Below are 24997 nucleotides of genomic sequence, written 5' to 3'. Positions count from 1 at the left end.
AATCATCCTTTTCCTCTAAAACGCACCATTCAACCTTAAATAACTTTCACGGTCCATTGATCACAAACAATGTATGTAACCTGAGACATTCCAATAAATCATGCATAATAGGCAAGTAGTATACATATAAGGCAAGCATTTTTCTAATAAAACATTCAGTATTTATACCCGACTTATGAGTTGATATTATACTCCCCTTATGCCGTACACTTCAATTTGTATCAAGCCCCTGACAAATGTTTTTTTTTAGATATCGAACAAGAATTCTCTTGAGTGCACACTCAAAAATTATTATTATGTCAATTTAAATGATAATGAAAAAGTTTCAAAGCCACTTAATATTTGAACCCAGAAATGAATCAACAATATTGATGTATTTTTCGAAAAGCTTAACCCTTAATTTGGCACAGACCAAAATACTGTACACTCTTTTTGAAAAAATGTAGGTAATTTTTTTTTTAGTAAACTTGACATATTTTAAATCTTATGTTAATATTTGCATAATTACAAATTAGGGAAAAAATATTTACTGCACTAGCAACACTGACAACTGTCAGTTGTGAACCAAAATGGCGAGCAAGCGGTCGACGCTGCGTTGTATCCAGGTATTTATTGTGTTTATTCATATTTTAACGCAAAAATTAACAAGCTTATGCATTATTTCATGTTGTGATATCCTAACTAACTTTATACAATAAATAACTACTCGGCATGTTACATATTCTTAGCGTAACAAGTGCGTAAACACACGTGTACAGTATTTTGGACAAAACATTATGTATGGCATGTTTGGTGTTTGAAGAACTAGTACAGTATTTTGGACAAAACATTATGTATGGGATGTTGGTGTTTGAAGAACTAGTACAGTATTTTTGACAAAAGTTTATGGTGTGAGAGTTAAATCATGTTTGATTAGTCAAGTATTTTTGACAAAAAGCTATGCTTTGGTAACAATATTTTGGGTGTATTTGTTGGGTTGCCATAATAATTTGCTGCGATTGATGTGTGAGAATGTCATTGTTTCACTACTACTAGCACGTACTAACTTTCAATTATGCTGTTTTTTCTATAGGTATTATTTTATAATATTTTTTTGTATCATTTACATCGGGGTGGTTTGAATAGCATGCTTTTTTGTTTTCTTTTTAGGGCTTGCGGTCTAAACGAATATTAGCGTTAGTGCCTAGTAAAAATGCAGAGTCTGAAGTAAGCGGGTCATCTGACTCTGATGACGAAAGTCAAGAAAAAAAAGCCATTGCGGAAAGATATGTATCGCCATCTTCGTCAAGTGCTCCGTCAATCAATTCGTCGTTAGAGAGATTGAACATTAGTTCACCATTTGAAGAACTTGACGGTGACGGAGACACTAATACAACAGGTGCCCTTCCGCAAGTTTCACAGAATCCACCATCCGATACGGGAAGTGTAAACTATGTTCAGCCACCGTCATTATTAAGCCTTCCTTCCGTGTCATCAATTCAAAATCCACCATCAGTGACTACCTCATTTATACTGGACCAAGTCGAGCCAGTTAGCCCTCTGATTTCTATTCCTCAAAGATCCCGCCGCCAGTCTCGACCCACTACTCGTACGCCACGGCGTGAGTCTAATGTTACACCCAATACGCGATCTAACCGTACAAAAAGGCAGACTACAGCCCCGAAACGTGTAGCCAAGAAAAAAAAAATGAACATTAACTTTAAATGGACTAAAAAACAGTTTGAATATCGTGCAGAGTTAGGCGATGATAATTTCCAAAGTCCACTTCCTGAAGGCAACAAAACTGCTCTAAGTTATTTCTTTGATTTTTTCTCGCAGGATATGTTTGAACAAATATGCAACATGACGAACTTGTACTCTGTGCAAAAAAGGGGTCGATCAGTCAATTTAACGGTCGAAGAACTAAAAAGTTTCTTAGCTATCAAGATTATGATGGGAATAGTAAGCATGCCATCTTACCTTGATTATTGGCGCACCGAAACAAGGTATGCACCGATCGCAGATATTATGACCCTGAAGCGATACCAGCTATTAAGGAGTTGTATCCATTTTGTGGACAACGACGATGCCAACAATGATCCTTACTTTAAAATTAGCTCTGTGGTAGAAAAAGTACGCCGAAATTGTCTTGCTGTCGAGGAAGAAAAGCGGTTCAGTATTGACGAAATGACAATACCTTACAAAGGTACGAAAGCCGGAAAAAAAAGACAATATAACCCAAGAAAACCTAGAAAATGGGGATTTAAAAACATTGTTAGAGCTGGTGCATCAGGCTTTATATATGATTTCTTTCTGTATACTGGTCAAGATGAATTTGAAGACTGCGGTTTCACTGAGGAAGAAGCAGCTTTAGGTTGGGGTGCCAAAGCAGTTTTACGACTTTGTAAAACTATAAAAAATAAACCTTGCGTCGTATATTTTGATAACTTCTTTTCCTCTTTGGAGTTAATATACCATCTGAGGCACACGTATGGTATTTTCAGCCTTGGTACGATGCGGTCTAATAGACTGCGAGACTCTCAAACTCACTTAAAGACCGACAAGGAGTTAAAGGCTCAAGGCAGAGGTGCGTTTTGCCAGACAACCTGCAACGAAAACAAAGTCGCAGTCGTAAAATGGAACGACAACAAATGCGTTGTTTTGGCAAGCAGTTATTCTGATGCTTACCCTTTGTCGACCGTGAAGAGATACTGCAAAATTAAAAAACAGAAAATAAATGTGCAGTATCAAAACATTGTGGAGCATTACAACGCCCATATGGGCGGCATAGATTTAGCAGACATGCTAGTCGCTCTCTACCGCACTGAAATGAAAACAAGAAGGTGGTACCTGTCAATATTTTCACAGATTATTGACATATGTGTCAACAATGCATGGTTGATGTATAGAAGAGACAGTAAGAGAAAAGGAATAAAGAAGTACTTAGGTTTGAAGCAATTCCGGCTGCAGATATATCAAGGGTTACTCAAAGCAGATAAGCGAGCATCAGGTTTAGTACCAACAGTAACGGATGTAATTCGAAAACCCAACCGCATCCTTCCTGTTGATGATGTCAAATATGATGGCTTAGACCATTTACCAAACTTTTTGGACATGTTCGAGACAAGTCTCAACATAGCTGTAAACTTTATGTTTAATATTTGTTGCTTGCAACATTTGAGAAGAGTTTTGTCTATGATGGGCTGTCAAGGGCCTATTTCGTTCTGTGATATAACTGAATGTACTAGCGTAATAAAATAATTTAGCTTTCAATAAAAGTTAGTTCCTCTTTAAATCAAATCGCATTTTGATTCAAACATGCGATTGTTGGTCCTTCGAGCTTTTTAAAAGTTTAGAATCAGTGATTCCGTGGTTTTACTACGTATTTCGTTTGCTGGCTGGGCGAAGGTGACTTGCTATATCTTGTCGCCGCCCGCCGCAACCTCGCCCAACCCATTGTTTGGGCGAATTTATCATCGTGATTTCGGTTGATATTATCCTGAAATCGTTTAACTCCGTGCTGCAACAATCATCAGGAAAGTTCCCGTTCGTCGGCACAAAGGAATTTTTGTGCAAGTACCGGCGGATTTATTTGAGCGGTACAACGAGAATCTTTGCTTTGACAAGGTTGTCAACTCAGGTGGGACTAGATTGTAAGGTTGGTAGTACGGATCATCGGTCGTGCGTGTGTGCGTGCCTTTGACAGAGTTGGCGGTAAAAGTGACTTTTGGCTGTCAAAAGTGACGTCTGCTCAATTGGAATTTTCTTCACGGGCTTTGCAACTTTTGCAAGTGTTTATATACATATTTCAGCTGCGATTATTAACAAAGTTGTTTTATCAAAGTGCGGGTTTGTGCTTAAATAGTATTAAGCGTTTGTTTCGTGAAATACGACAACGGCGGAGCTCAAGAAGTTAAAAATAATGCGCGGCCAAGTCAAGGCAACTATGACTCGCATCGAGCAGTTTGTCAACGACCCCAATACCTTAAATTCCGCCTCTCTTGATACTTTGGAGGCTCGAAAAGAGAAGCTAGCCTCTTCCCTCAAAGATTACGAGGGAATCCAACTGGACATATTGAGCCTTGATGACAAGGACACAGAGGATGCAGGTGACTTTGAGGACCGCTACTTTAACACAATAGCGAAGATTAATGAGGCTCTCAGGTCTCTAAGAGGGTCAGATACAGTTCAAGCTGTTGGTGTCTCTTCTTCAAAGTTACCCCATGTTGACATACCAGTGTACAATGGTGAGGATGTTACCCTATTCAAACCCTTTTATGAAATGTTCATAGCAGTGATTGATAAAAACAAAACATTATCAGATGTACAGAAGTTGTTTTACCTAAGAAAGTTTTTGTCTGATGAAGCACTATCTGTCATTGTAAATTTGCCTTTAGTCAATGTCTCATATATGGAGGCATTAGAGTTGTTAAAAAAGCGATATGACAATAATGTTAGGCTAATCATAAGCCATATATATGTTATCTTAGACATCCCATGCATGCCTAAGGGAACTGCGGCCTCTATAAGGTCATTTGTATCACAAGTGCAGCAGCATCTGCATGCACTTAGAAACTTAAAGGAACCAGTTGATAAATGGGATATGTTGCTCATTTCTATATTATCCAGAAAGCTAGATCAATATACTAGCCGGGCTTTCCATTTAGAGAGAGACCCACAAACTCTTCCAACGATGTCGGAGTTTATTGCATTTTTAGAAAGGCGTGCTATGGCGCTAGAGGATAGTTTGCCTCAAAAGAGTATCCTAAATGATAATGTAGGTACTTCTAAATTTAAATCTTACCCCAAGGTTGCTAATGTTGTAGCATCATTACCTGGTTGTAAATTTTGTACTAAACCTGGCCATGCAATCTATAATTGTGTGAAATTTCAGGAAGCCTCCGTCGAGGACCGCTTGGCCTTTGTGCAGGAGAATGAGATGTGTGCAGTTTGTATAAACCCTCACTCAGATAAACCTTGCAAGTACAAGTTCAAATGTAAGTTATGTAAGGGTCATCATAATACCCTTTTGCATACAGAGGATGCTGGAGGTGCCAATCAACCAGTGGCAGCATCTATTGTTTTGACATGTGTCAAGAAAACATCTAATAAAAAGGTATTACCCACAATTAAAGTTAAAATTGTTGATAAATTTGGCCGTGATGTTTACTGCCGTGCATTGCTTGACACTGGCTCAAGTGAATCCTTTGCCACAACTTCTCTTGTAGAAAGGCTGGGTTTCTCCACTGTGGCAGAATGTGAAAATATAATTGGTGTAGCTAAACAGACCATCATTATGGATAGGTCAGTAATTATTACTGTGGAGTCTTGTCAATATCAAGATGTTAAATTTAAGGTTAGCTGTCATGTTGTAAAAGATGTAACGGCACATTTGCCACCACAATATGTTGATTGTTCAGCACTAAAGTTTCCAAGCCATGTCAAACTTTCTGATGAAAACTTTAATGAACCATCAGAAATTTCATTGCTACTAGCAAGTGATATTTATTTTAATTCATTATTAAATGATTGTATCAAATTGCCTGAAGGACTTGTCTTGCAAAGCACCTTATTTGGCTATGTTGTTGGTGGCAAGATAAACCAATCTGGTAGTATTTCAAACAGTACAAATTTAATTGAAAAATTTGTTGAAATGTGACAAATTGTATGTCAGACCTAATACAAAGCTGTGTCCTTTATCTCCTGACGAAATATTGTATATATCTTGTTAAATTGTTGTTTTCGATCTCTACCTAATGTAAATTAGCTCACCTTGCCCGGCCCAATTATGTTCGAGACAAGTCTCAACATAGCTGTAAACTTTATGTTTAATATTTGTTGCTTGCAACATTTGAGAAGAGTTTTGTCTATGATGGGCTGTCAAGGGCCTATTTCGTTCTGTGATATAACTGAATGTACTAGCGTAATAAAATAATTTAGCTTTCAATAAAAGTTAGTTCCTCTTTAAATCAAATCGCATTTTGATTCAAACAGGACACATACGGCCGGTGTTCTTACTGCAAAAACGGTAGAACTGATGTACACTGCATTAAATGCAACGTACGATTGTGTTTAGTACGAAAGCGCAACTGTTTCTACACTTTTCATAAAAACTGAACAGTTTTGAAACGTCATTTTTAATTTGAAAACGTTTTTCATGCATGCCTTTCTCACTCTGTCGTGTTATTTTGATTAAATATGTAAAAATAGACATGGTTTTTGATTTCGTTTTTTGTCCTACTATGCAACTTGTTAAGTATAATTGACACTTTTATTTGAGATTAGTTTGAAGAGCATTGGTTTTTGTCAATTATACTGTACATACGATTTCCATGAAAGCCTTCAATGAATATTTTTTTAATTATTTTTTTTTGCCATCTTTATGGCATAAATAAGAAATATAAATCAATAGAAAATATAAATTTAACATTTTTTTGTCCTGCGAAATTAAGGGTTAAAGGTCTCTGCCCACTATCCCGTAGCATACCATGACCGTACTAGGACCGTTTCAGACAAAAAACTATTCTTTGTATTGAGAAGTATGAGACTATGCCCACTAGACCGTTCCGTCACCGGCCGACACCGTAGCGTGCCAACGTGCCATGCACGGGCCGTCAACTATTCGTCGGAGGGAATATTTTGCCGGTGCGGACACGCTACGTGCATGGCACGCGACGTTGCCAGACCGCTGCGCGCAGGCGGCTAAACGGTGACTGAGCGGGGAGTATGACCGTTACAAACCCGTTTTAAATGCGTTGTAGCAGTGTTGCTCTGTTGCCAGTCCGTTAATTAGTTCAACGAGAGGCGTGAATGCGTATAGATGTGTAAAAATGGAGGACGAAAAACTAATAGAATGTGTACGTAAATATGAGTTTATATATAATTTACAACATCCGAAGTATATGGATAGTGTAAAAAAAGAAATGGCTTGGAAGGATATTTCGGAACAACTAAAACAACCAGGTATGTCAATTATTATTCAATTATCGTTTATTTGAGTAAGTAATTTAATTACAAAGTAGATATCCAATCTAATTGCCCTTGAGCCGTTTGGAAAAAATCGGCAAATTTATTGCGTACTTCAAAAGCGGTAGAAACTGCATTACCTCCTTGGTGTCTTAGGTTGTTAAACTGTACAGGAGTATTAGTTTCCCTAGAGGATACAGTTTCGCCGCGTCTTATGAAATTATGCAATATGCAAGTAGTTAGTACAATTTTTTCGGCATATTCTGGTTTTAAATGCATACGTCTATTATAAATACGAAATTTTTGACTTAAAATTCCAAAAGCATTTTCTACAACACGTCGTGCACGGCAAAGGCGATAATTAAAATGGCGTTTCTTGCTATCGTTTATGTACTGTTGTGAGGGATAAGGTCTTAGAAGATTGTTTTTTAAGGGGAAAGCTTCATCTCCTAATATTACACACGGTACACTGACATTAGTCCCCGGCAAACATCTATTACTGGGGATATTCAATTTATTTTCGAATATAGCTCTGCCCATTTTTGATTTTGACAAAATACCCCCATCACTATCTTTGCCGAAAGCACCAACGTTAACAGCTATGAAGTTATAATTAGCGTCAACTAAAGCCATAAGTACGATAGAAAATGTTTTTTTATAATTAAAATACAAAGAACCACTGTTTGGTGGTGCTAAAATAATAACATGCTTTCCATCTACAGGGTGTCCCAGAAGTACCACGCCACACTGAAACCGGAGGTAGGTCAACTCCAGAGGAACACAACCAGCCTAACATGACCCCAGTAAAAGTTGCACGGTTTTCGAGTTATTAGCAAAATTAAGAATTTTGATAAATTTCCTGTTTTTTAACATTTTTAGTACCAGCATCAACTTAAAACGCTATTGAAAATAGTTTATTTTTATTTTTTTTAATAGCTGTTTAGTTAATTCAGTAATGCAAAGTGCTATTTCGTCTGTCACTAATGTAAAATGCTGAAAAAAAGACGATTACTCTTGATTTAAATTATCAAATAAACATGAATGTCCACTTTGACCGCCTACCATGGAAAAAAAAAATATTAGAAAGGAAAAAAACAAATAAAAATACTAAATTAGGCATGTTATGCAGATTTAGAAATGGTATGACACTTGTACCTTCTGCGATAACATGAGGCATTCTTATCACATTAGCGATAACGATAACCCATCCAACGAACTTAAAACTGGAATTCCGAAAGCAGTCGCAATAATGACCCATTTGTTATCTGATCAAATGATTGTGCCAAATGCGCAAGCTATCATTGTTAAGTAAAAACATCATTAGTGCTACTTCTAATCGTATTGTGCATCGTGGTCTTTTTAATCTTTATCTCCCTTTTGAAATTGACCAACAATAGCTCTCCCTCTGACGCACATGTTAATTTCTCAAGCCTTCTCTTAGGCTGTGTCTTATCTCATTAAAGAAAGGGGGGATGGAGTACATGAGTATTAGTAGTTATTAATAGCAGTAGCTTATTAAAGCCACATCAGTTGATTATCTTGCGCTTTGTGCAATACCTGTGTTCTCTGTTATTTCTGTATTCCTGCTTTCTTAAACTTTATCGACTTGGCTCTGCCCCGGACTCTGATTTGTTATTTTTCTGGATTGTTTATGGATCTGAACGACAACTTGGCACCCCTTGGACACTGATTAACAACAATGGCGAATCACCAGTACCTGCATAGTGAATACGCTGACATGCACTTGATTTATGGCGAAACAAGGAGGGTTTCAAATCAAGGCAATGTTTCGTACAACGCAAGATTGGCAGCAACATTGTACGCAGACCGATATCCAAATCGTAATCGACCGACGCATGAAGTTATTTTAAGAGTTGTCAACGCATATCGAGAAGGAAGGCTACCCGGAGGAAATGGCTGAGCAGGAAGACCTCAGACTGTCGACGACGATGCGGTATTGGAAGAAGTACGAGCGGAGCCAGGGACTTCTGTGCGGATTGTGGAACGCCGCACTGGCATCTCAAAATCCTCGGTACAAAGAATTCTGAAGCGTTATCAATACCACCCCTACCACATCCATCGAGTCCAAACACTTCTTCCAGCCGACTACGCACTCCGTGTCCAATTTTGCCGAAGAATGATACAGATGTGTAGACAAAACCCGAATTTTTTCAACGAAGTATTGTGGACTGACGTATCGGCTTGCAAAAGAGATGGATATCTTAATTTGCACAACATCCATAGTTGGCAGACAGAAAACCCACATGAAGAACGAGAAGATCGGTCCCAGCACCAATTTAAAATTAATTTGTGGAGTGGAATCCTTAATGGGCAAATTGTAGGACCGGTCGAGCTGCCTCCTATTCTTAATGGTAGAAATTATTTAGCATTTTTGCAAGAAGACTTGCCTGGTTTGTTGGAAGATGTGCCGTTGGAACTGAGACGTAAGATGTGGTTCCAACAAGATGGTTGCCCGGCACACTACGCTCGGCTAGTCCGCGTGCACCTCAGCGATACATTCCCCAGGAGATGGATTGGGCGATTAGGACGAATTTTATGGCCACCAAGATCACCGGATTTAAACCCACTTGATTTTTTTTATTGGGGGTGTTTGAAAGACAAAGTTTACGCCAAACCAATCCGCTCTGAAGCAGAATTGCGGCAACGAGTATTCGACGCAGCCCGTACCATATCGGAATTCAACTTAAGAAGATTAAGCCGAAGTTTTAAGAGGAGATGTTTGTTATGCATTAGGGTCCACGGAAGACAATTCGAACATTTACTGTGATACTTATTAACCTACTTAATGTTCAAATAAATCAATAAAAGACACAACAGTTTTTTTTATTATCATCGACGTTTTATCCAGCAGTTTATTACTCTTTAGCCTCCAGATAAGAAGTTAACAGTTGGTATTTTAGCCAGGCACAATAATTCGATCAAATAACAGATGATCCATCGCTGTACGCAGCATTATTTGTACCACACAGTGACTGCTTTCGGAATTCCAGTTTTAAGTTCGTTTGATGGGTTATCGCTAATGTGATAAGAATGCCTCATGTTATCGCAGAAAGTACAAGTGTCATACCATTTCTAAATCTGCATAACATGCCTAATTTAGTATTTTTATTTGTTTGTTTCCTTTCTAATATTTTTTTTCCATGGTAGGCGGTCAAAGTTGAAATTCATGTTTATTTGATTATTTAAATCAGGATTAATCGATTTTTTCAGCATTTTACATTAGTGATAGACGAAATAGCACTTTGCACTTCTGAATTAACTAAACAGCTATTAAAAGAAATAAAAAAAACTATTTTTAATAGCGTTTTAAGTCGATGCTGGTACTAAAAATGTAAAAAAACGGGAAATTTATCAAAATTCTGAATTTTGCTAATAACTCGAAAACGGTGCAACTTTTACTGGGATCATGTTAGGCTGGTTGTGTTCCTCTGGAGTTGACCTACCTCCGATTTGTGTGGCGTGGTACTTCTGGGACACCCTGTATAGCAGCTACACAATTAGGAAAATTCCATTTGTTCCAAAATTCGTCTATATTTTTTTCCCATTGTTCGATGCCAGGCGACGGGATACTTTCTCGCAGTACATTTTTTATTATAGCATCACAAACTTCTAACACAGCACGTCTCACAGTACTGATTCCCAAACGATAACTAAAAGCAATGGTTGTAAATGAATCGCCTGTTGCTAAGTACCTGCAAACAAAATATCAATATTAATCGTGTAATTATTTTTTACAGCTGCAGCTTGCAAACAAAGATGGCAAGGGCTAAGGGATGCATACAGACGAGCACTAAATAAGAAAAAAGGCAAAAGTGGACAAGCAGCGAAAAACATTAAGAAATGGAAGTATGAAGATGAAATGGCTTTTGTTGCTTCGTTCTTTGTCGAGAGAAAATCTTTAGAATCCGTTGAGCTGACAAGTGACGATGAAGAGTCACAGCCGAATAGCGATACAGGAACTGAAATTCAGAACCATCACTTCAACAATGAGATCGATAATACTGTTGATATTGCTGCTGCAGAAAATATTACGGCCACCGAAATTCAGAACGAAGATGACATTACTGCCAGTAACAAATCCTCACAACCACGACTCAGTCAAGCAAAAAAGGCCAAGACAATAAAGAGAGGTAAAATTCAACCACCACAAACAGCATCCGCTGTATTGATGTCGAAATTGTTAGAAGCGCAAAATAAATCTCCACGACAAGACGATGAATTAGACAGATTTTTTTTGCACATATCAGATACAGTAAAGAAGTTTTCTCCTTACTTACAAGCCATCGCAAAAAACAAAATATTCAGTTTAGTTTCCGAAATGGAGTTACAGCAGCTCGCACCACCTAACTTTGCTACAGCTACACCACCGTATGCCTATGCTTCATCTCCAGCATCGACTTCTTCGAGCGTACAAGCGAGTGCTACACCTATGCCTCCGTCTCCTGAGTTTTGGAACACTGACGAGTGGAATAATAATAATCAAGCATAAATCTTTACCATGAATACTAGATCAAAAGTTTGATTAAATATTCATAATAAACAAATTGTTTTTTACTTACCGTAAACACACAGCAAGCTTTTCTTTAGGTAGTAGCAGGCATTCTCTAAAGTTTGTGTTTTTTTTTGACAATGTCATTTTCAATTTTTTTCAACAAATCGTTAAATTTGAATGTACACATTCGGAAGTACTGAAAAAACTTTTCTTCGTCATCAACTAAGTGCCTGAATAATGTCCAATATTCTCCTTCCGTTTTGCGTTTTTTTATAGAATTGTGAATCCAGTAGCGTCGAGTGTTTTTTGGGCATTCCTCTTCCTCTTCATCCAAAATTATAGCAATCATTGCCAGTTGTTCAATCGTTAGTTTCCTTATAGCCATAACTATTTCAATATTTCACCACTTTAACGCGTCTACGCAACACTGATATTTGTACGAGAATGAACCGATGCTTTACGAGTGTATTGAAAGGATTTCTGCGTTGTTACATACGGGCATCATACAGATTAAATACGGGTTACATACGGGTTGTAAACGGGTTCAGAACGCTGTCGGCCCGCTTCAGTGGGCGAAATAGAGCGTATCGGATTGCTTTCCGTGCCGGATACGTTCCTAGCACGGTCATGGTATGCTACGGGATAGTGGGCAGAGACCTTAAGGCTTGATTTCCTCCTACGATGACGTCGGTCGCGCGTACGAATATCCACAATATGAATGGGCCGCCGCACTGCAACGCGGACGTCCGCAGCAGATTTATTGCTACGCAGTGCTGATGGCACGCGTCGGTCTCGCTCGTCAGCGCCGCGTACGTCGGTGCGCTGACGCGTTATAGATCACTATTGCGCGCTCAGTGCGAAGCTAACCGCTGCGCTGTACGCACGTGTACGTGGCACAGGCGATGGGAAAAGGGTTTCACCAGGCAACTGTGGCTGATACTGTTCCGCACAGCGATCGGTTTCGCACTGCGGGAATTTTTAAATGTCATACGCGACCGACGTCAGTGTAGGAGGAAATCAAGCCTAAGGCTGGAAACAGTGCTCGACCGACGCTCAGCGCTGACATCGGTTGGACGTAGCTATATCAAGGAAAATGTAAGACGAAATACAGTGCAGCGCTGATAAACAGCTACGTCGCGCGTTCGGCAACCGTCGGTCGAGCTCGTCGGTCCGACGTACGTCGGTTGACTGACGCGCGTGGTGACTATATACAGGCTGACGCAACTAGGAACAAAATAAGTTTTGTATGGAACTTGTTTCGCAAATCTTTGCCAACGAAGAAAAATAAAACGTCAGTGCTATTTATTCTGTCAAGTTTACATCAAGTCAACTGTCAGCCTAATTGTTTTGTTTGTTATGAAGGCTTCAATGTTTTGTTCGGGTATTTCGTGCAATTTCTTTATTATTTAGTGAAAATATCGAAAATAGTGAACCGTGATCAGAGTAAAGAACGAGTTCGTTACAATGCCACCGAGAAAACGGTTTACTAAGTGTGAAATATGTGGCAAGCGAGCCACTCGAGAAAATCACGAAAAAAGGGATTTTATGGCGAAATTTCCCTTGGATAAAGACCGGTACGTATTGCTTTAGATACTTTTGACCTTATTTTGGTGCAGCAGGCTTTAAACACATCGAAAATTTGATATTATATATTATTTTTAGTTGTGAACTAGGGATGTACTAAAACTATCGATAATTGTATGTTTATTTGTATATCAGTGTAAGTAATTAAATAAAATATGTGAAATTTCCTGAGAACTTGCATGCAATATGACACAAAATTAATTCGTCGAAGATTTTCAGTGGAAAATTATCTATCATCTATGCATTAATGGTCATTATTTAACATATTTGATTTGATTTATAGATGCATATTAGCGCTAAATAATCAGTTGATCATCTCATTAGCAAACACTTGGAATATAAACTGTACATAACCAAGGCTGTATGTTTTCAGATGCAGGCAGTGGGTTAAATTTGTTGGGAACGAAGACCTGATACATCTTCCCATAGAAAAGTTACATTTATTGAAACATGTATCTGCAGATCATTTTGAAAATAGTGCTTTTAATAAAATAAAAAAAAATTGTGAAGGATTTTATAATTACAATCTGAGTGTAACGAAGTATTCTAAAATAGAATTCTAGCGTAGTGAGGGATTCAATTGTTAACGCCTATGGGTGTTATTCCACCTATGCAATTTCTTTGTCCAATGTGTATTGCGTCTCACATTTTGATTAATGACAGAGTGAAACGCAATGACATTGGACCAAGAAATTGGATAGGTGGAATACCACCCTAAGGTGGAAATATTTTTGCTACCACGTGATAAATTTACATACCGCTTTTCACATCACCTATGAGGAAATTATTATGGTAAATAAATTTAATTAATGGTAATTAAATTAAATAATTTAACCTAAGAAGTATGCAAAAAGAGGAAAAAAGTGATCCCTCCTAGTAGGGAAAAAAAGTGCTACTTTGATCCTTCCTAGTGGTGAAGAACAACAAGGTGTTCTAAAAAAAAAATCGAGTCCACATTAAGCTCGACCACGTATTAGTCCACTCATAGAACTATCCACTATATAACATACAACTTAAATGTGGACTCGATCCTAACTTGATTTCGAGTACAAAATTTGTAGACGAGAGTCTATATTTCAACCCTCCCCATTTTATCGATATCGATAAGAAACGCAAGCGTGTAGCGTACTACACTATTTAAATTGCTTATGTTGGTACTATGGTTCTTTGACAGTTCTTTGTCGTACATTTTGGTAATGATTTGCGAAACAAAGGGATTCCACTCGCTAGTATGGAAGTCCCGTCTCTTAAAACGTAGTGATTATATGCTCTTTGACTATATACATACATTCAGTGCAGCGCTGACCGAGCGACTGATCGTACGCGCGTATGTATCATCCTACAAAAAAATGAATATCGGTATCGATACCGAAAGGTTAATCACTGAAGTACATCTTCGTCCACCACTGTGGGACCTTTCTTGTGAACTATACAAAGACCGTGATGCCAAATTAAAAGCTTGGTTTGAAGTTTGTCAAGAAATAATTCCAAACTTCTTCGATCTTCCTGACAAAGACAAGAAACTTGCGGGTAAGTAAATAAAATAACGTTATTTTGTTTGTATACTTCGAATTCTTTATTATTATGTTTTTTTTTTCATACAAAACATTTAAATGCCTTTCACACAAAACATTTAAATTTAGTCACTATTGTAAATTAATGTCAGTAAAACTGTAGGGGCCTGTTTCACAATTTCTAAGTCATGGTATAAAAATAGTTAAGGAATTGTACAGTCGACATCAAAGATATGTTTACACATTTTACCTTATTACAAAGGAGTAAGATACAAAAGTGTAAACATATCTGAGACGTCGACTGTACAGAAAATGCTGTCATTGGATCTCCAGTTACTAAATTCTATAATAAATCGGAGGAAGTATACCTAGTTTATTAGAATATACTAGCATCTTGCCACGGTACAGAGTAGGGATGTTACGGAGGTTCGGCTTCGGCTCCGATATACCGAAACTTTCGGCTGAATTCGCACCTCCGGCTTCGGCTTCGGTTTCGTCTAATTTGAAGCGAACACCTCCGGCTCCGGCTTCGGTTTCGTCTAATTTTAAGCGGAGGTTTTAACGGAGCCGAAAGTCAGCAGCCGCGGCGCGCGGCGTGTGCCTCCGTGCATTCGTTTATTGTTTTGGTTCACGGCCTGCAGTGTGTTTTTTCAAAGTGTTAGTGTTAGTTAGTGTGACAGTGACAGTAACATTCGACGGTGAAGCGGATGAAGGCTCAAGTAAGTCCCATATGGAACTACTTTATTGAAGTAGACGCAAACACTGCAAAGTGTAAAATATGCGAGAAAACATACTCAAGAAAGGGCGGAACGACTACTCCATTAAAAAGTCATTTAAAATCGGTTCACGAAGATGAGTACGAAGAGTTTTCGAGATTAGACAATTTAAAGAATACCGTACAGTCTTCGACCGCCTCGACGTCGACGCCTTCACAACAGGCCAAAAAACAACTTACACTAAAGGATTCTTTAACGAAGAACCAAAAATGGTGTACGTCGAATCCAAAATCCCAGGAAATTGATAAATTAATTGCAGAAATGATTGCATTGCAAGACCTTCCTTTTAATTTTGTCGAGGGAATTGGATTTAAGAGGCTGATGCAATACATCGCACCAAATTACCTATTAAGGGGCAGGCAGTTTTTTTACCACATATCTTTGTGAGGACTTGTACCCAAAACTTGCAGAAAAAATCAGTAAATTGCTAAAAATGTTTCACAAAATATCATTTACTACTGATATATGGAGTGAACCAAGTGCGAATGTGTCGCTGTTGAGTTTGACCGCGCACGGAATAGATGAAGATTTTAAACGAATAAAAGTAATTTTAAAATGTCAGTCATTCGACGGCCGACATACAGGAGATTTGATCCAAGTTAAATTTAACCCTTTATCAGACTGACAGTTCAAAAATGAAAATCGAATGTCAGTCTTACTCATCGAAAATAGAACACAAGTTTGAAGTGCCGTATGTGGGAAATATATCTTCCTTAGCCTGGTAAAGGGTTAATGAAATGCTACTGGAATGGGGTATAATTTATGACAAAATTCATTGCTTTATCCGTGATGCCGGGTCCAATATGGTAAGAGCAATGCGACTAGCCAACATACCTGACATCAATTGTAATGTGCATCAATTACAAATATGTGTGCGTAATATGTTAGAATCAGACGAAGATGTCAAGAACTTAATAGCAAAATGTAAAAGAATTTGCACTCACTTCAATCACTCTCAAATTGCACAAAGTGAACTGCAAAAAATACAACAAGAACAACTCAACCAACAACCTTTATGCTTGTTGCAGGAGTGTGCTACACGGTAAGAAGTTTTTTAATTACCTATGTCTTACTTATGTAATGTGTCTTTGATAATATCTTGAAAAATAGAAATGCAGATATTTTTTTTTATAACTAAGTGAAGAGTTTAAAGACTTTAAAGTACAGCAATCGGTTCCTACAATTACTAAGTATAAAATCTAAAGCAATTGTTTTTTGTGTATCTGTCTTTGATTTAGAATTAAAGATAGATGACATATTGACTCCTGAGAAAGGAAACACAATTGTTTTTTTTATTTTATTAAAGGAGTGAAAGCGGGTTAGAATTTATTTACTGTTATTAATATCTGCTTTAAAATAGATAAATTTATTACTTAACATCATTGACAATATCAACATGCCATAAAATTATGTCGCAAAATATTTTAATTTTTTATTTATTTATTTGCAGATGGAGTAGTACATTTTATATGATGGAGCGGATGATCAAAATACAAGATTCCCTGTGCCTGTATGCCGGTAAACACAACATTCCACAAATTTCTCCTGAAGAATGGCTACAGCTGAAAAAAATAGTGTCCTTACTTCAACCTTTTGAAGAAATTACTAGAAACATGAGTGACAGTAATACCAGCATTTCATCCGTCATTCCTTTGATACACACCCTGAAACATACGTTACAGATGGAAAACAATAAACCAGATACAAATGAAAATTTCTAAAACTTAATAAAATCTACCATAGACCAATTAAATTCAAGGTTTGGAGAGCTTCACCTTAACAACTATTATTCAATTGCTACTTATCTGGACCCGCGTTCCAAAACAATTTTTTTTAATGAAGTTACTAAAGAAAAGGTAGAGTCAGAAATTATAACTTTGTTGGGTGATGCAGGTGAGTCTGGTGACTCTAACGAAGCTGGCAGCACTAGTTCTCCGGCAGCGAAAAGAACTAGATTACTTGAAGTAGATGAAGCTGCCACGTCTACCAGAGATAATATTCAATCAATGTTGTCCGACATCTTAATGAGCAGCGACGATGATGACGGTTTCGGAGCTGGTAACATTATTTCCCCGTTATGTAATTTGGCAAATAAACTGCTTTCTTTAAACACATTTGAATCGGATTCTGTTCCACATGGCCCTACATTTATATAGGTGAAGCGATATTTAGAATCACACATGGCCAATAAAACAACAGAATAATATTTTTTGTAGTTTGCAAACAAACTTCCGCTATGTTCAGGGCAGATTATTCTAACGTGCCTCCCATCTATTCAGCCGATGCAATTAGGAAAGTTTGCCACGTTTTGAGTTTTGAAATCCAGCAGCGACTTTAAGCCATTCTTCCTGTGTATTCGGTAATGATAGGCACTCTTCAGGAAGTACTTCCCAGATACTTGTACACACTTCTTTTATGATCCCACCAATAGTTGCCGTGCCAAGACGGTAGCTAAAATAAAGGTCGGTGTATTTTTGTGCAGTCACAAGGGATCTGAAACAAATAAAAATATTTCATTATTTTACAGAAAAGCAAGTACAACAGCGTTGGAAAACTGCTCGAGACGCATATGTAAGGTGCAAAACTTCATTGAAGAATACAAAGTCAGGATCTAAAGGTGGCAATATATATAAATATGTATTTTTTGACAGTATGCAGTTTTTAGACAACAAGAAAGTAGTAGATACTGAAGATTCAATTCCAGTAAGTCAAAACACGTGTAATGAATCCCAATCAAATAGTGAGCAAGCTACTATCAATTCAGCAGAAGATTCAATCAATTGCGATGATTTTTCGCCTTACAAATTCGCCGCGTTGCATATTGTTGTTACCAAGTTGGTGCAAACTTGGCTTAGACAAAATATGCTAAAAAATATGCCAGATGACAAATGTAAAAAATTGATGCCAAAGGGAGTGAAAATATGCCAGATCTGGCATATTTTATGCCAAATTGGCAACACTGATTATTCTTTTTACGAAAATGGTTTAAAAGATAAGTGGCATAAGGGATGTAGGCTAGGTAAGGGAAAGATAAACTCGTTAGGCAGTTAAACCTTGGAAGTACATGAGTCACATGGAATTTTTACTTCCATACATGACTAATACAGAAAGAGATACAAATGTTGTACCCACTCCTGATTTTTCGTCAGTTTTGGAGGAAACTACCTCTAGTGCAGACGCTGAAGTTAGTAGAGGATCAGATTCCATACCAGCACCAAAAAAAAGGAAGGATGAAACAGTGAATAACGATGAAGATGATTTCTTAATTAAATTCTTAAAAGACGTGGATGATAACAGAGAGAAACGAATGGCACAGAGGGACAAGTTACGTAAAGAAATACTTGTTGACGAAGGTTCGTAAATGATGAAGACGACACCAAATTGTACTTTAAAACTGTATATTGGTCTGAGCGATTAAATTACATAAAAAATAGGTACGTGTATCGCGAGCACTGATTAGCGGTGTGCGCGCGCGCTCTGGCCGAGAGCGCTGGAGGAATGAATTGCCGGCGCGCGATGAGGCGACGGGCCGGCGGCGGCGGCCCGCGGGGAGCGAGCGCGGGAGGCGGGGACCCGATCAGCGAGTCCGCGAGTGGGGCGCGTTAACAAGCTGGCCCCCTTGGACCATCCTGGTCCAATGTCAGTGGGAGCGGGCAGAGCCTGTTGTAGGCCCTTCTCAGCGTCCCTGTGGTGGTGGTGACGTCAGCGACGCGGCTGACTCCGTCGTTGCCCGGGTAGACTGCGGTGACTCGCCCAAGCAGCCATCTGCTGGGGGGCAAGCGGTCGTCTTTGACGAGAACCATCTCGCCAAGCTTCAGCTGGCCTCCATCCCTGCGCCATTTGTTTCGGACCTGCAGTTCTGAAATGAATTCCTTATAATACCGATTCCAAAAATGCGCTTTTAGTGCTTCTATTCTCTGATATCTCGTTAGGGTATGTATCGGCGAGTCTTGCACCAAGGGAGCAGGTATCATAGTGAGCGTTCGGCCTATCAAAAATGCGCAGGGGTGAGAGGAGTAAGATCTGACGGATCAGATGAAATAGGGGTTAAAGGCCTAGAATTAAGCAAAGCTTCAACTTGAACCAAAAATGTAACCATCTCTTAATAATCTAAGTGAGCCATTGAGGTAACTCGTTTTAAATGATGTTTTACCTGCTTAACTGCGCCCTCCGCCAAACCATTAAAATGTGGGCTATAAGCAGGACAAAATTTGAATTCTATTTCCTTTGAAGCTGAATATGACGTTATTTCTTCAGAATTATTTTTAAGGAACTTTGCTAATTCGTTACAAGCCCCTATGAAACAAGTACCATTATCTGACAAAATGGTGGCTGGTTTGCCTCTGCGGGCTATGAATCTATTTAAAGCGGCAATAAAGCCCATGGCTGTCAAATCAGTGACGAGCTCCAAGTGTACGGCCCTCACTGCCAAACAAACAAAAACAACTATATATGCTTTCTTCATTTGACAACCACGACCCTTTCTGCTCGCTATCAGGATTGGCCCAGCGTAGTCACAGGATGTGTTAGCAAATACATATTCGGACTGTACCCTTTGCAGTGGCAAGTTGCCCATTATTGGCTGATGAGTTTTACCCGAATATCTTAAACATGTAATGCAGCTTTGTGAAGTCTGTCTGCAAAGGTTACGGCCGTTAATTATCCAGTACCTGTGACGTAATGTTGCTAGCATCAGCTGTGGTCCAGTGTGCATTAACATTCGATGGTAATGGTGTACTAATATTTTAGTGATGTGATGCGATGCATGTAATAAAATAGGGTGTTTTGTGTTATAATCGTAATATGAACTTGCAAGTCTACCGCCTACTCGCATAATTCCGAAAGTATCTACAAATGGATTAAATTTCAACAGAGTATCTTTGTGAGAAAGTGGGCGCTTATTTAGCAAACGCGAGAGTTGCTCGCTAAATTTGTCAGTCTGCACTTGTTTGCACAACATTTGTAAAGACAGATTAAGCTCTGACACCTTTAATGGACCTGTATTCTTGTTTGTTATATTTTTACAGTTATGAACGAATCTATTCATGTATGCTACAATACGTTGCAATTTACAAAAGTTTGAGTATTTAGAGGTAAAATTATCCTCGCATTGTTCAGTTGAAACGTGACATTGTATTTTGACTTCAGGCAAATTTTCTAAAGGTAAGTTTTGAGGTTGAGTAGGCCATTGTATTTCCGTTTCATGAAGGAAGGGCGGTCCTTCCCACCACAAAGGTGAATTTTTCAGGTTTGATGCGCTCTGACCCCTACTACCTATGTCGGCAGGGTTCAAGGTTGTGGGTACATAGTGCCAATCTGTGGGGTCAGAGTTGTTATTGATTTCTGTGATTCTATTGTAGACAAATTGTTTTAATTGTTGTTTACATGTTTTTATCCAGCACAGAACTATAGTTGAATCAGACCAAAAATGCTGTGAATCGATATTCAAGCGCAGTGAATTTTTTACCTTTTTTGCTAGTTGTATCGATAAGAGGGCCCCTAGTAATTCTAAGCGTGGGGTACTTAATTTCTGTTTCAGTGGAGCAATTTTGCTTTTGGCTAATGCTAAATGTACACTAACCTGTCCTGTATTGGAAATTGAGCGTAGGTATATGCATGATGCATAAGCTTTATTACTGGCATCGCTGAAAGCATGTAGCTCGACCTTGACGTAAAAATCACATATTATTCTGCGCGGGATACGAATTTCGACTATTTCTGGTATTTGTTTAGCAAAATTGTTCCACTGAGCCTCGATGTCCTCGGGTAATTGACCTTCCCAAGAAATATTTTTAGCCCACAAGGACTGTAAAATTAGTTTAGCTGGTAGCAAACATGGGTTTATTAGTCCCAAAGGATCAAAAATCGTGGCAATGGTGGATAGAATGCTGCGTTTGTTAGTGGGTTTGGGTTTTAGATTTTCAGCTACAGAGAACAGCAGCTCATCAGATTGACATGACCAAAGTAAACCTAAGGTTTTCGAGTGATTTTCTGTGTCCAATTTAAATAGTTCATCGCTACTGTTGTCTGCAACTAAATTATCTAGTAATGATGGTGCATTTGAACGCCACTTTCTTAAATGAAAATGAGCACTTTCTAGTGTTTTAATGACGCCTCTGCATGTTTCTAACAGAGTGGCTTTGTCATCATTTCCTGAGATGTAGTCATCTACATAGAAATCGTGTAAGATTGTTTCACTTACATTTTTTTCTGCGCAGTCTTGACCCAACTGTACAAGACATCTGGTGGCAAGATATGGAGCACTGGATGTCCCATAAGTGACAGTATTTAATTTATATTGTTTGATTGGTTGTGAAGTGTCTGAGCGCCACAGAATTTGCTGCAGACTTCTTTGACTTTCAGTTACATAGATTTGTCTGTACATTTTTTGGACATCTGAAGTGACTACGAATTTATGCTGTCGGAATCGAATTAATATGCTTAGCAAATCGTCTTGTACAGTCGGCCCAACGTATTGTATGTCATTAAATGATTTCCCTGAGCTAGAAACTGCAGAACCATCAAAAACTGTCCGCAAGCGAGAAGTTAGACTGGATTCGCGACAAATTGCATGATGTGGCAAAAAATATGAAGTTTCGTTGGTATGTATGTCAGTGTTTTCTGACATGTGACCTAATCTTAGGTATTCGTCAATAAATTCTATGTATTTTTGTTTGAATTCTGGATTGCGCTTGAATTTACGCTCTAATGCTTGAAATCGAAGTAATGCTTGTGTTTTAAAATCGCCCAAACATTCAGGAGATTCTTTTAATGGTATTGTGACAACAAACTTACCATCTGGGTGGCGGGTTGTTGTTTGTGTAAATATGCGTTCGCATTCACTCTCACCTTTAGTGTGGATTTGTTGAGTGGATGGAACTGATTCTAGTTCAAAAAACTTGTCTAGTTTTGCATCGAGCTCAATGTTGTTGATTAGATTGCAATGGACTGTATAGGGTTGCTTTTGTTTAGAATTTTGTGTATGTATAGAACCTGCAACAAGCCATCCGAGTGTTGTTTCAACTAGGACGGGTTTTTTCTTGCCCAGGGATATGTGATTATATGTAAGGCACTCCCAAAAGAGTTCTGGACCCAGCAGCATCTGCACCTCGGATGGCTCGTGAAAGTTCGGGTCCGCTAGGTGGATGTGAGGGGGAATAGTGAACGAATCACAATTTAGTTTGGTGAATGGAATCATATCAGTGATCTCTTGGACAACGAAGCAATTGACTTCTGCTGTGTAATCTTGCGTACGTGAAGTTATGGTTACATCACAATGTTCGGTGATGCTTGATCTTTTCTTTTCTAACCCTGTGACGGATATGCTAGTGGAATAAGAAGGTAATTTTAATTTTTCTTGAAGATCTTTGGTAATGAAACTAGATATACTTCCGTTGTCCAAGAGAACTCTAACTTGGTGTGTGTGGCCATCATAGTCGCTGACGTTGATGACAGCTGTAGATAACGGTACACGATGGCTACCGAACGTGGAGCATAAAGCAGCACTGTTTGTAATTTGTTGTGGAGCTTGTGTATGCTCTTTTAGAGTTGGTGATGCTACACAATCATTAGGTTTGGATGTGGAAGACTTAGGGTCTGCCTTTGCTTGATTGTTTATATGTAGCATGGTATTGTGTCTTTGTGTGCAAAGCCGGCATGAGCTCAGCCTGCAACGTTGTTCGTCATGTCCTGATCGCAAACAATTTGTGCAAAGATTCAATTGATTCACTTTATTAATGCGGGATTCAACTGGCATTGTTTTAAACTTAGTACATTGATAAATTGAGTGATTATTTTTGCAAACAGGACACTTATATTTATACTGAGTCTGATTTTGAGCATGGTTTACAAGAAATGATTTAGGACGATTGTGAGTAATGTCGCTGTGTCGACGTGGTTTATTTAGTGTTTGTGCCTCCTCCGTGGTTTCTAGCAAATCTGCGCGATTTCTTAAGAAAGTGGTAAATTCCGTTAATGTTGGTAGTTTTTTAATATTATTGCGCTCGGTTTCCCAATCGCGCAAAGTGGCTGAATCGAGTTTGCTAGTTACCATGTGGATTATGAGGATATCCCAGTGCTCTGTGGGTAAATTAAGAGTCTTCAAAGCCCTGAGATTTTTATTGACTAAATCTATAGTATTTCGTAAGGCCCTTGAAGATTCTTGAAGCACGGGGTTTATGTTAAATAATGCATTTAAGTGATTATTTACCAATATTCTATCGTTTGTGTAACGTTCACAAAGCAAATCCCACGCGACTTTATAGTTATCAGACGAGAACTCTTGTGATTTAATTACGAGTGAAGCACCGTCTTTCAATGAACTTCGCAAATAATGAAATTTGTGGATAATTGGAATTGATTGATTATCGTGTATGAGAGATTTGTAGGTATCATGGTATTCTAACCAGTCCTGATAGCGCCCAGAAAAGGTAGGTAAATGAATTGTAGGTAATTTAATATTTGGCCCACCTGTGAGTGCAGTAACGACATTGGAACCCGTTACCAGATTGTCCTCAGGCGCCGCAGAAGCAGCACCAGCCGCGGTGTGCCTGCTGAGCAGTTCCTGCGCAGCAGCCAAGGCACCGAAGTAGCTTGTCTCGAAATTTTCCCGTTCTGTGTGCTCGTCACCTGGAATTTCCGTCAAATTTTCTATGTCAGTTTGAACTGAATCAAAATCATTGTACATATCTTGGATTTTATTGAATCTGGTATTCAGCTCATGATTTTGCAAATTATTTAGCGTATGGCATGACAAAAGAGGCTCTTAATATGATTTAAATATGGTGAGCTTTGATTTGAAAGAGGCACGTGTTTTTTTAAGATTTTTTAAATCCATTTTGGCAATGCGTGCAGTATTTAAAAATTCAAGTTTTTAGAGAAAACAAAAGATTTGTGATAGAAAGTGAAATTTTAGTTAAAAGTTATAGAAATGGCGATAGAATTCAAATTTCCAGCTGCAATAGGAAAATGTGATTAGCAAGTGCTTAAATTAAAAAATGTGAAATAATATAGTGTGTGAAGCGATACGTAAATTTTGAAATTTTGCAAATAGCACGCGTGCGAGAGGCAATGGCGTGGCGTGGCGTGGCGGAGGCAGGCAGGCAAGCAAGCGCGAACACTGACGGAAGCAGGTGTACACGTGCACGTGCACGCCGTAGCTCCGGCCCCGGCACGGCTTGGTTACGTGTAGGTACAAAAATACGAACACGTGCAGATTTCTGGAATATTCCAAGTAAATATTAAAATATAGCAATGATGGCACACGGTTGGCACAAATGGTTGCAATACAATTAATTAGGCCTTGAAATGTGGTTACTAATTTTAAGCTAATTTTACGAAAACTGTAATAAAAATATCCAAAATATGAACGGGAATGTTAACCTTGATAAGAAAGCTTGTAAATTAAAAAGGAATATTAAAAAAATATTACGATTTAACTAAGATGTAAACTGATTAAGAATTGGGTGACGTGAAACAGGAATGTGATTTTAGTAGCTAGACGAGAATTAAATTGAAAATTAAAGAAATAAATACCAAATAAAGGTGGTCAAATTATACCTGCGCAATAAGAAATAAAATAGGAACGACTCACAAATAAATACTGCAAACCCTTTTCCTGGTATGTGGAGCCGTTCTTGGTTTGTGGAACCCTTTTCTGGTTTTGA

General features: G+C 38.4%; 4 protein-coding genes across 4 annotated transcripts; 3 read left to right on the top strand and 1 right to left on the bottom strand.

The window, feature by feature from the left end:
- Positions 1 to 1643: 1643 nt before the first annotated feature.
- Positions 1644 to 3240, top strand: LOC133525206 (piggyBac transposable element-derived protein 3-like). The gene has a single exon (XM_061861496.1). It carries the CDS (start codon positions 1687 to 1689, stop codon positions 3238 to 3240), a length of 1554 nt encoding a protein of 517 aa, XP_061717480.1. The 5' UTR covers positions 1644 to 1686.
- A 398-nt stretch (positions 3241 to 3638) lies between these two features.
- On the top strand, positions 3639 to 5871 carry LOC133524860 (uncharacterized). Its single transcript, XM_061861008.1, has 2 exons — positions 3639 to 4226; positions 4874 to 5871. Exons 1-2 carry the CDS (start codon positions 3902 to 3904, stop codon positions 4915 to 4917), a joined length of 369 nt encoding a protein of 122 aa, XP_061716992.1. The 5' UTR covers positions 3639 to 3901; the 3' UTR covers positions 4918 to 5871.
- Positions 5872 to 6444: 573 nt separating this feature from the next.
- Positions 6445 to 11455, top strand: LOC133525205 (transcription factor Adf-1-like). The gene is made up of 2 exons (XM_061861495.1): positions 6445 to 6942; positions 10704 to 11455. Exons 1-2 carry the CDS (start codon positions 6810 to 6812, stop codon positions 11453 to 11455), a joined length of 885 nt encoding a protein of 294 aa, XP_061717479.1. The 5' UTR covers positions 6445 to 6809.
- Positions 11456 to 19053: 7598 nt separating this feature from the next.
- LOC133524858 (uncharacterized) lies at positions 19054 to 24097 on the bottom strand. The gene is made up of 2 exons (XM_061861007.1): positions 19486 to 24097; positions 19054 to 19191 (listed from the first exon to the last, which is right to left on the bottom strand). The coding sequence occupies exons 1-2, from the start codon at positions 24016 to 24018 to the stop codon at positions 19147 to 19149; spliced, it is 4578 nt and encodes a 1525-aa protein (XP_061716991.1). The 5' UTR covers positions 24019 to 24097; the 3' UTR covers positions 19054 to 19146.
- Between the last annotated feature and the right edge of the window lie 900 nt (positions 24098 to 24997).

Source organism: Cydia pomonella, chromosome 14 (genome assembly GCF_033807575.1).
Source record: "Cydia pomonella isolate Wapato2018A chromosome 14, ilCydPomo1, whole genome shotgun sequence".
NCBI classification, from domain to species: Eukaryota; Metazoa; Arthropoda; class Insecta; order Lepidoptera; family Tortricidae; genus Cydia; species Cydia pomonella.
This window is presented reverse-complemented; position numbering and strand designations above follow the sequence as displayed.